An 11,183-nucleotide genomic window follows, 5' to 3' on the forward strand; every position below is an offset into this window, starting at 1 on the left:
AGCTGATCAATTTGTATTTATTTATTTTAACATTTTACTAAATAAAGCCAAATAAAGCCTCTCAGCCTCTTGGTGTTGGGTTTGGGGCAGGGGAGGGTGGGCAGGACACATTCCAGTCCCAGCCTCTGCCCTCCCTGACTGGCTGTCTGAGGGTTGGGGGAGTGCTTGCCCTTAAGGGCCCAGGCCCTCCTGTGACCCCAGCTGGATGTAGCACCTCCCTTATGCACTGACACCCTAGCCCCAGAGTGCCCCTGCTCCCCCAAACCAGGAGGAACACAAAAAGGATTTTTTAAAACTTTAATTATGAAAAAGGGATGAACGATTGAAGATGGGGGAACCAGCCCCAAACTGGCTGGCGCAGAGGGAGACCAGACCCCAGCCAAACAATAGCAGCAAGGGGAAGACCCCACCCCACAGATGCTCCGCCCCAGCCCTTCCCAGAGACCTTAAATAATTTAAATAGCAGGGATGGTGGAGGGCAGGCCGGGTTGCCCTGGTGTCTGCCCAATGCTAAGACAAGGGGCAGTGCCCGCCCAGCCTCAGCCTCAGTCTCGGGCGGGGCTCTGGGGCTGCTGCAGGGCCGGGAGGTATTTGAGGGCAGCAGCCCCATGGTGGCGGGACAAGTCCTGGTGGAATTCGTCCTTGAGGGCCTGGAGGCAGTCACGATAGGTGGGGCTGGAGCGGAAGCGGGAGATGTCCAGGCTTGGAGCATGGGGCAGATGGATGGTGAAGGCCTCGGGCAGCACCAGGAGCTCATATTCCTGCAGGGTGGGGCAGAGGAGCAGTGGCTGCCTGGCTTGCCTGGCCTGCGGGGAAGGTGCAGCTCCCGAAAACAGGCTTACCCTGTAGCCCCTGAGAGCTAAAGCAAGGGCCAAACGGCAGATGATTTTAGTTCTACAGAAGGAGGATATTTCTAACAGTGCCGCCTAGCAGTGTGGTCCCCCATGCAGGTGTCATGAGTTCCCTGGACCTGGAGGTGCTCGAATCAAAGGTGGTGGCAGCAAGCTGCCCTCCTCACCTGGGCATCCAGCTCCACAATGTGAGCCACCTTGTTCCAGCCGAAGCCCACAAAGCGAGGGTCATAGCGGGGACAGTCACGTGGCACCACCACGTAGGGTTCATAGTCGGCCGCCCATTGTACACGGTACGGGGCCTGAGCTTCCCGCCAGCGGGCATAGTCTGTGGGTGCGTGGCCCCGGGGCCACTCGTGGTACCTGTGCAGCAGGGTCAGGTGGGAGCCAGGCTGAGGCTAGGAGCTTGTGGGTAGTGGGGGCCAGTGTGGGCAAGTGAGTGGGGTGGGCAGAGACGTAGCCTCTCCTACCTGAAGGTGTAGAGAGCGCCCACATCCAGCAAGGCCAGCAGCTCCACCTTGGAATGGGGGAAGCTGAAGCGGTAGTGCAGGGTCTCGAATGCCGGCACCACCAGCGCTGCCTTTCGCTGGCTGCCCAGCCCCAGCTGCTCAATGGAGGCCCTGAGGAGGAGCACCCATGAGCAGGGGAGAAGAGTGGAGCCTCCAGGACTGGGCCAGTGACCCTCATCAGGGCATTAGCCACAGGACCCGTCCACCATGGGCCATCTTGTCCAATGCGACGGGTGGATACAACCACAGGTGGAGCTGCTGTTGAAGCTGGCCCTGGCTTCCCTGTTGACAGCCTAGAGAAACAGCCTAATACAAACCCCACTTGACAGAGGCCACTGAGGCCCAGAAAGGAGCAGGGACATGGAAGCCTGGGGTCCCACGTGTGCCCTGTCCACATCTACCCCATACACTGTTCCCCTCCCTGCCTGCTGGCCCACCTGAGGTAGTCGTAGAGAGAATAGGCAGGCAGGAAGTCAATGTCACTGAGGAAGACGTAAGGTGTGAGGGCCTGGGCCAAGGCCACGTTGCGGAGCTGGTTGACAGGGTACAGGGGCCCCTCACGGTACACCACGTGGTAGGCCACGTCCTGCCGGGCAGCAAGCACTGGTGAGGCCTCGATGAAACGCAGGAACTGCTGAGCTTCTGCATCTGTCAGGTACAAGGCCAGGCTCATGGGGCCAGGCCAGTGCCTGCACAGGGCTTCCAACATCTGCAGCCTATGGGGAGGGGGAGGTCAGCACAGCTCTGCCCTTCTTGCACAGCTCAGGGAGGCCTGGAAAACCGCCCCAGTTAGCTGCTGCTGCCACCTCCTCAAGTGACTTACTGAGCACCCTTCAAATACTTACAGAGCCAATCTGATTGAATCTTTACAACTACCCCCACCAGGTGGGTACTTTCTCATTTGAGAGAGAAAACAAAGGGCCAGAGATACGAAGACTTGCCCATGGTCCCACAGCGACCGAGGGACAGCTCCGGGCATCTGAATGACTCCAGAGCCCAAGCTCTTTCCACCATATCCAGTGTCTCCAACTTCTGGAACTCCCTGAGGGCCAGGCAGCTCACTACCACAGCATCAGGCTGCCAGATGGAACCCCCTCTCAGAAATGTCCAACCCAGCCCATGCCATACTCCCTGGGCTGCCCTCTGCACCCTCACCGGTCCATGGACAGCTGGGCCACAAGGGTGACATCGTGAGGCCGGGGGGGTGGCGGCTCATGGGGCAGGAAAGTGACGTGCACACGGTGCACAGTGAGCTGCTGCTGCCGGAATTCAAAGCAGGGGTCTTCCTCGTTGAGTTGTGACAGGGCCTGCTGCAACTGAGGGGATAAGGGGTGACAAGGACCAGGGGTAGGGCAGAATGACACATCCCCCCGACAAGGCTGGGCCCCACCAAAGCAGAGAGGAGCAGGGGAAGGTAGCTCCTTCGCACCTGCTCAGCACCAGGCGGGGGCTGGCTGGGGCACCCAAAGAGCTCTCTCCGCAGCAGGTTCCCATCGTACTCCAGGAAGGTCAGGTAGAAATTGCGGAAGAATTCCACGTGCTTGTTCTTCACCTGAAGCTTCTTTGGTGAGTTCCAGTGGATCACCTGGGACCCGGGAGGGTGTTGGGGCCATGGGAGCAGGAAGCAGGAGTCCCCATCCATGGCCCCCCACCACCATGCAGCCTCCTGTCCCACTCACCTTGAGGTCAGACGCCGCAGAGTAGCAGCGCTCGGCCAGTGTGTGATCTGACAGCTGCACGTTCCAGACGCAAGGCAGAGGCTGCACTAGCCCCGGATGCTCCTTGATCACAGCGTTGAAGATGTCCTGAGCAGAGACACCCATCACACCCCAGCCCCCAGCCTGCCACACCCCACCCGGCAAGGCTTCCCCAGACCTGGTCAGCCAGTGAGGTGGCAGGCAGGGTAAGGAGCTCCCGCCTGGCCGTCAGCCTCCACATCTGCTCCCAGCCAGCCTGCCGGAGCCGGTCCAGCCGCAGTAGGATCACACCTGCCAATGAAGAGATGCTGTCATGCCCACCTGGGACGACCAGCTCCTGGGGGACATGGGGGTCATGAAGGTGTCCTTTGTTTTTTGACTTATTGGTATTTTCTGACTGTTCAGACATGATCATGGACTACCACTTGTTTTTTGTTGTTGTTGTTTTGTTTTGTTTTTTAGAGACAGGGTCTTGCTTTGTCACCCAGGCTAGAGTGGTGCAGTGGCACAATCATGGCTCACCGCAGCCTTGAGTTCCCAGGCTCAAGCAAACCTCCCACGTCAGCAACCCACCACAATCCCCACCAACTAGCTGGGACTGCAGGTATGCCACCACACCTATTCTTTTTATTTATTTACTTATTTATTTATGAGATAGATAAATATTGCCAAGGCTGGAGTGCAGTGGTGTGAACTCGGCTCACTGCAACCTCCGCCTCCTGGGTTCAAGTGATTCTCCCTCCTCAGCCTCCCAAGTAGCTGGGATTACAGGTATGTGACACCACCCCCGGCTAATTTTTGTATTTTTAGTGTAGATGGGGTTTCACCATCTACACATCACCATGTTGGCCAGGTTGGTCTCGAACTCCTGACCTCAAGTAATCCGCCCACCTTGGCCTACCAAAGTGCTGGGATTACAGGCATGAAACACCATGCCTGGCCAATTTTTTAATGTTTGTAGAGACAAGGGTCTCACTACGTTGCCAAGGCTGTTCTCAAACTCATGGGCTCAAGCGATTCTCCCACCTTAGCCTCCCAAAGTGCTGGGATTACAGGCATGAACCATTGCACCCAGCTTGCTCATAGACTACTTTTGTCAACAGTCAATCCTCTTGGGGGTGAAGAGGAGGCGCTGTCCAGCTTACAGAGCACATCCATGGCCTTCTTCTCACACTTGGTGAGCCCAGGGCTGTTAAAATTATCCTCCATTTAATGGACGAGAAAACTGAGGCTCAGAGGGAGCAGGAGAGCTGGCCAAAGTCATCCAGCACACACAGGACTGTTGGAACTGCTGTCTGTTTCTTCATCCAGGGTTCTTTTCACAGCAATGTTCTTCCTGGGGGGCTTCCTAGCATTCTTTGCCCCACCCAACCCGAGGGGCCCAAGGACCAGCAGACCACCCCCCCTGCCTCCCCTCACCACTGTCCCCACCTGTGTTAAATCCCCGGCCCAAGGCAGGCCAGGGCCTGTGGTTCTTCCAGAGGTTGCCCAGGTACCAGTCACTCTGGTTCTCCACGAGACCGATCGCCTGAGTGTCTGGGAGGGGAGGGCGTAAGGGAGCTGAGGCTGCCACAGGACCTGGGCTCAGGGCTAGATGCAGGGGTCGTGGGCAGGCCAGGCAGGCTCCCAGGCCTCTCACCAGAAAAGTGAGCAAAGAGTGCCCAGAGCTCCGAGATGTCAGAGGCGAAGGTGACATCCGTGTCCAGGACAATGACGTGGGCCAGCTCAGTGGGCAAGGCGCTGGGCAGCACCAGCTTCATTAGCCCATAGAGGCCGGAGTAGTGCTTGTTGGGGATCCAGGAGACCTGGGACTGTGTGGGGGAAAGGCAGGGGATGAGATGGCAGAGGGGCCTATGAGCACCAGAACACATGCTTGGAGTGACACAGAGGAGAGGGGGTAAACCCCAAAAAGAGAGGGGTTTGCGCTTCAGTAGGTGGATGGGACTGAGGATTCTCTTCTCCAACCCCACCACGCCCTGGAGAGAGGAAAGCGGTGGACACAGCTAGGGGGAGCGGGGAAGGGCTGGGCCCCTGCCTTGAGCTCATCGGCGTTGTAAAAGCTGACACGGACAGCAGGCACCATCCACGTGTGGAAGAGCATCTCCAGGATGTTTCTGGCCACGGCATCAGTTACCAAGTGGAGGTGCAGTGGATTTTTCCTTTTGGGTGGGCAGAGAGGAAGCCTAAGAGGCCCCAGCAGGAGCAACATGGGACAGCCCCACCCTGAGGGGCGTACAGATGGAAGCGCCATCTGCAAAGAGCTTTTGCATGCCCAGCTCAGGATGTTCTTACAACTGCCCTTCAAGGGAGGAAGAGGACACTGTCCCCACGTCACAGATGAGGAAGCTGAAGCTCTGAGACCAGCAGCGTGTCCCAGACTTTGTCCCTTCCCCACTCCTGACCCTCCTCCACGGACACCTGGCTGTACCTGTAGAAGAGCATGGACTTCACCAGGGTGATGACGTCTCGGCTGGAGTTATGCCCCGCACACACGATGGCCACATGCAAGAGCTGGGGAGGGACGCCCAGGTCGGCAGCAGGCCCCCCTTCGCGAGGCGGTGAGGACCCATGGTTGAGCTGCCCCACCCCGCAGCAGAGACGGGAAGAGTGTGCTGACGGGGCAGCAGGAGCCAACCCTTCATTTCAAATGGGGAAACTGAGGTCGGGAGCAGAGAAGTTGCACGTCCGAGGCGCGCCCCAGCCGGATGGCCAGTGCTGGACAGACGCCAGGTGTTGTGATTCTCGTAGCTGTCCAAGAGGCTGGGCTGGGGGTCGGCGCCCCGGGACTCCCGCCGCCGGGGCCGCGCGCACCTACCTCGCACTTGGACGGCCGCGGCGGCGGCGGGCCGCAGTCGGAGCGGTTGTGGTCCCCGGGGTCAGCCCCCGGGTCTCCGTCGAGGGCGGCGGCTCTCCGCAGCCTCCCGTCTGGGGGGACACGTGGCATGAGCGGGCCGGGGAAGCATCCCGGGGCCCCGGCTCGCCCGCCCCGCTTGCGGCGCTCACACCCCAGATCCCCACCGAACAGGAGGAATCCGAGCAGCAGCAGCAGCAGCAACAGCGCGGCGGCCCCCAGCGCCCGGGGGCGCCCTCGGGGCAGCATGGCCGCCGACGGGGGCGCTCAGGGAGGGGCGCGACCCGGGGCTGCAGGCTCCATCGCGGGCCCTGCGGACCGAGGGGAGAGATAGGAGACTCAGCCCTGGGCGGTGGGGCCCGACGGCCGGGTTGTACGGCTCGCGCCAAGCCCTCCCTCACCTGCGTCAGCGGCTCCCCGGCCGGGCCCTGCGCTCGCCGCCTTCGGCCAGGGTGCGGGGACCGGGAGAGAGGCGCCGGTCGGTCCCTCCCCCGACCTGGGCTCAGGTTTCACCTCGGCAGGGCTGAGCGCGAAGGGGCGGGGTGACCCCCCCGGGGTCCTTGCCCCGCCCCCTGCGCCAGCGTCCGACGGTTCCCCAACCCGCGAGGAGCCCCCGAAGACTCCTTCTGGGCTGAGTTTCCCACCAGGACGCGGGGAGGGCTGGGGAAGCTGGAGCAGCCACCCGCGAAGGCCCAGGCCCCGCTACCTGCCCTGCCCCCGCTCTGGGGCCCCGTCTCCTCCCCTCACTCCCCAAGGGGAGGGGCCAGTGTCCCCGGGCCGGGGATCAAAGACACGGCCGGAGCTCGACACGAGGGAGGGGGAGGGGGCTGGAATGCAGGCCGCAGGGGTCCGGGACACCTGCTCTGGGGACAGGGGCGGAGCCGGCCGACACCTGCCCCAGAGCCGCCAGGCACCTGAGGCCTTCGCCTAACTCCCCCACTCTCAGTCCAGGTGGCCTAGCCAGGCCCTGCCGGCGCCTCCAGGACAAAGCGCCCTTGTGAAGGCCGCCTCCCGCCCGGGAGCTGGCGAGGGGCCCCAGACGCGCGCGGCCTAAACTGCCTGGGCTGGTCCGGGGATCCCCACTCTTGTCCAAATCGTCGTGATTGTGCCGGGGCGCCCCGGCCTGGAGCTCGTCTTTCCTCCCTCTCCCCCGCGCACCCCATAGCAGGCCAGGGAAGGGGTGGAGGGCGCTTTGGACCCTAAACCAGAACAGCGTGCCAGGCCCTGTGCTAAGGGTTTAACTACCCTCGATTAATCCTATGATGCGGGCTGATTCTCCCCCAGAGAGTTTAAGTGACCTGTTAGACAGGAACACCCTTCGGCCCCTCCCGTCTCAAGCGGCCCCACTCATCCCCCTTCCCCAGGCTCAGCGCTGCAGAAGCAGCTTTCTTGCTCCTCCTCCGGAAGGGTCTCCCGCCCCAGGACGTGCCCTTGACGTTCCTTCTGGCAGTGGAGCCTCCCAGGGCTGGCTAGCACTCATGGAAAGTTGAAGTTGTTTGCTTGTTTATTGCTGGTCTGCCTCCCAGAATGTAAGCTGCTCACCGGACTGGAACCTTGTCTGTCCAGTCCCCAGTGCCCAACCAGGGCCTGCACATACCAAGTGCTCAATACGTGTGGAAAGTGGATTGGAATGAGAATCTCCCTCCCATGACCCTGGAAAGGGGGTTCAGGCTGTGTCCTTTGCCCAACTTCTGGCTGCAAACAGTGAGGCAAACTCAAAAGCAGCTGTGGAAAGCAGCCCAGCCTGAGACCCCAGTCTCCTCCTCTGTGAGGCCAGGAGCCTTCCTCTGGGAGATGGGGAAGGTCAGGCTTTGGGTCTCTGGAGAGCAGGGATAATGGTTGCTATGGAGACTGATGGCGGCTCCTTGTACACCCGGGAATTGAGAAGGGCCATGCAAGGGCCACTCAGGCATCTGGAGCTTGAGCCTCCAGCCTCCCTGACCTTCATCTCTAGCCTAAAGTTGGGGTGGGGGAACGTGATTCCCTCTCCAGGACCCTCAACAGAGACTGTTTGTGGCGGTTGAACATGTGGGACCAGGCCAGGGATCCCAGCACTTTGGAAGGCCAAGGCGGGTGAATTGCTTGAGACCAGGAATTCGAGACTAGCCTGGTCAATGTGGCCAAACTCTATGTCTACAAAAAAATACAAAAATTAGCTGGGTGTGGTGGCATGCGCCTACTACTTGGGAGGCTGAGGTAGGAGAATTACCTGAACCCAGGAGGTCATGGCTGCTGTGAGCCATAATCATACTGCTGCACTCCAGCCTGGGTGACAGAGACCTTGTCTCTAAATACAAACAAACAAACACCATGTGGGACCAGGTAGAGCACACACACAGTTGGGGGCTGGCCCAGGATTCGTCTTCAGTAAAGGGGCCGGGGGAGTCAGTGCAGGAAGCTGGGTCTGCAGATCTCACTGTGGTCACTCACAACGCTGGCCCTTCTTCTGGCTCAGCCTCACCACTCAGGGAAACTGAAGTGCTGAGATGCCTTCTAGGCCCCCAAGGGGTTGTTCTAGGGGCGTGGAGGGAGAAAGAGACAAGTATGGGCATATAAACGGTGCTGTTCCTCTTGGCCTAAGACCCATTTTGACCCAGCTCTGCCCAGGACTTTGCTGTATGACCTTAGACCAGTGAGGCTCCCTCTCTGGGCCTCTGGTACTCTCATCTGTACATGTTGGACTGGTCTACCTCTCTTCCCCTGTGACTTGGGGCAAATTGAAGGAGATATGATACAGCTCAACCTGCCCAAAAATCCTTCCAGCCCAACAAGACGGCCAAGTCCAGGCAGGGGGCCAGGGAGCAGGGGAGGGCCACCCTAGGAGCCTCCTGCACACACGGCAACTCTTTGTCTCTGGGGCCTAATCAGGCCTGGGATCTAGAGAGGAAATTCAGGCAGACCTGCTGCTGCCAACCTGGCTGGGCCCATGCTCCCCCTCCCAGTTCTGGAGGGAGGGAGGAGAAACTGGTTCCAGCCCAAGCCCCTACCTATTCTGTCCTGGGGAGTCGGCCCCTCTCCCCTCCACACCTTGCTCTCCTCAGAAACAGGACCTCCAGCCCAAGGAGTGCTGAAGAACCTCAAATTCTCCCTCCACACCCTCTCCACAGCTGCAGAGGGAGGGCTGGAAGAGTGGCCAACCTGGAGGTTTGAGGAACAAGTTCATTAAGATGTTGGAGCATGGTGGCTCATACCTAGCACTTTGGGAGGCTGAGGCAGGCAGATCACCTGAGGTCAGAAGTTCGAGACCAGCCTGGCCAACATGGTGTAACTTCCTCTCTACTAAAAATACAAAAATTAGTTGGGCGTGGTGGCGGGCGCCTGTAGGCCCAGCTAATTGGGAGGCTGAGGCAGGAGAATCGCTCGAACCTGGGAGGCAGAGGTTGCAGTGAGCTGAGATTGCACCATTGCACTCCAGCTGGGCGACAGAGTGAGACTCCGTCTCAAAAACAACCAAACAAACAAAAAACAAGGTGGGGCAGAGGAAAGGAGAAGGAGCCTCACCTTGAGGGCCCCAAGCCTAGGTCCTAATCCCAGTTGCTAACTGGCCTCATGACCAAGGAGCCTCAACATGTCACAGTTCTTGTGGGCTGTGGGCAGTAGGAGAGAGGTCACTGCCACTGGAGACCTGCGTTGTGGCCCGTTTGGCCAGTGCCTTGCTGTGCCATGTGGGACAAATTCTTTCCCCTCCTTATTGACCTCTAATTTCCCATCTGTGAACAGTTCATGGCAACTTGGGGTTGCTGGGAGGAGGGTAAGCAAGCCTGGCACCCAGAGGGTGGCCAGAAATGATGTCGACAATGCCCATGACCACCTCCTCCCTGGTCACCTTTCCCTGCGTCGTCGTTCTTTGATGTGAGTAGAGGGCAGCTCTAATCCCCCCCCGATAGAGAAGAAAACTAAGCTATGGAGTAGGGTGGGGTGAGGCAGTGGAAGGAAGGCTGTGGTTTCCTGGTGAGGTGTAATGCTTAGACCTGGTCTCTAAAAAGAAAATTAAAGTTAAAAAAAAAAAAAAGAATAAAAAGAAACCGCCTAGTCTCTGAGGTCAGAAAAGACCAGCACTCAGATTTTGGCTGGGCGTTCTTAAACGGATGCTTTCTTCATCTGGTGATATCTGGTGGAGAGGATTAGATAAAATAATGCATTACTGCCGGGCGCGGTGGCTCAAGCCTATAATCCCAGCACTTTGGGAGGCCGAGACGGGCGGATCACGAGGTCAGCAGATCGAGACCATCCTGGCTAACACGGTGAAATCCCGTCTCTACTAAAAATACAAAAAAAAACTAGCCGGGCGAGGTGGCGGGCCCCTGTAGTCCAGCTACACGGGAGGCTGAGGCAGGAGAATGGCGTAAACCCGGGAGGCGGAGCTTGCAGTGAGCTGAGATCCGGCCACTGCACTCCAGCCTGGGCGACAGAGCGAGACTCCGTCTCAAAAAAAAAAACAAAACAAACAAAAAAAAAGCATTACTATTACTATTCCCAGGGTACCATAAATCCGCTGGCCCACTGCTTCACCCTTGCCACGCCCCTTTTCCCGCAGCCAATCAGCGGCTGCCCCCCCAGAGCGCCCGTCCCCTCCACCACTCGCCGCAGCTCTCCCGATGCCACCCGTTCCAGGGAGGCTGCTTGGTTTGGGAAGGTATTCCGCAGGAGTCGCCCCCTCCCTTGGGGCGCAGCTGAGGACTGCGAGGTGCGTCCGAGGGCCGAAAAGCTGAGATCGATTCTGAGTTCAAGGATCAAGTCTGCCCTCAAACCATTTTACAGATCGGGAAATCCGAGACCCAGAGAAGGGACACTCCCGCCCAAGGGCCCCCTAGCCGAGAGAAGCCCGGGCCAGGGCTTTCTTCGCGTATGTGGGAATGCAGGCGCGCGCCCTTGGGGGGCACAGTGCATACGGGAGCTGGGGCCGAAACCCAGCACTAACTGTGCTGTCTAGGGGATCCAGACGGCACTAGGGGGCTGGACTCCTTACTGCCTCAGTTTCCCCAGCACTACCTTTGTTGAGGAAACGGAGATGGGGATACTGGCCGAACGCGCGCCTTCTGAGACACAGTCCGACTGCATTTAGACGCCCGCATCTCTCCGAATCTGATCGAGGCTCCTTTTTTCAAGAACCCGCTATCTCCCAGCCCTTTAAAGTCCGGCCCTGCCGTTCGAGTCTCTCGGCGTTCCATTGGAAAGACTCGGCGCTCCAGCTCCCTTCTCTAGAATGAACTGCTCTGACTGCCGCCCAGCTTTCCCGGAGTGTTAACTGCGCAGGCGCAAAGGCAGCCAACCC

At 59.2% G+C, this 11,183-nt stretch overlaps 1 protein-coding gene across 10 annotated transcripts; it reads right to left on the reverse strand.

Moving 5' to 3' along the window:
• Positions 1–283: 283 nt before the first annotated feature.
• On the reverse strand, positions 284–11,150 carry LARGE2 (LARGE xylosyl- and glucuronyltransferase 2). 10 transcript variants are annotated; one of them, XM_077963015.1, is made up of 16 exons: positions 10,901–11,150; positions 8,118–8,422; positions 6,076–6,219; positions 5,873–5,982; positions 5,486–5,568; positions 5,093–5,216; positions 4,697–4,868; positions 4,489–4,593; positions 3,236–3,348; positions 3,040–3,165; positions 2,790–2,945; positions 2,516–2,676; positions 1,798–1,946; positions 1,322–1,471; positions 1,019–1,214; positions 284–761 (listed from the first exon to the last, which is right to left on the reverse strand). In XM_077963015.1, exons 3-16 carry the CDS (start codon positions 6,155–6,157, stop codon positions 302–304), a joined length of 2,187 nt encoding a protein of 728 aa, XP_077819141.1. In that variant the 5' UTR covers positions 6,158–6,219; positions 8,118–8,422; positions 10,901–11,150; the 3' UTR covers positions 284–301. The 10 variants fall into 10 exon arrangements, with proteins under 10 accessions (XP_077819141.1, XP_077819140.1, XP_014969883.3 ...); XM_077963014.1 differs by lacking the exon at positions 5,486–5,568 and adding an exon at positions 8,896–9,046 and having other exon boundaries at positions 1,798–2,076; positions 5,093–5,485; positions 10,901–11,067; XM_015114397.3 differs by having other exon boundaries at positions 6,310–8,422; positions 10,901–11,014.
• Between the last annotated feature and the right edge of the window lie 33 nt (positions 11,151–11,183).

The sequence above is a fragment of the Macaca mulatta genome, chromosome 14, assembly GCF_049350105.2.
Source record: "Macaca mulatta isolate MMU2019108-1 chromosome 14, T2T-MMU8v2.0, whole genome shotgun sequence".
Classification (NCBI taxonomy): Eukaryota; Metazoa; Chordata; class Mammalia; order Primates; family Cercopithecidae; genus Macaca; species Macaca mulatta.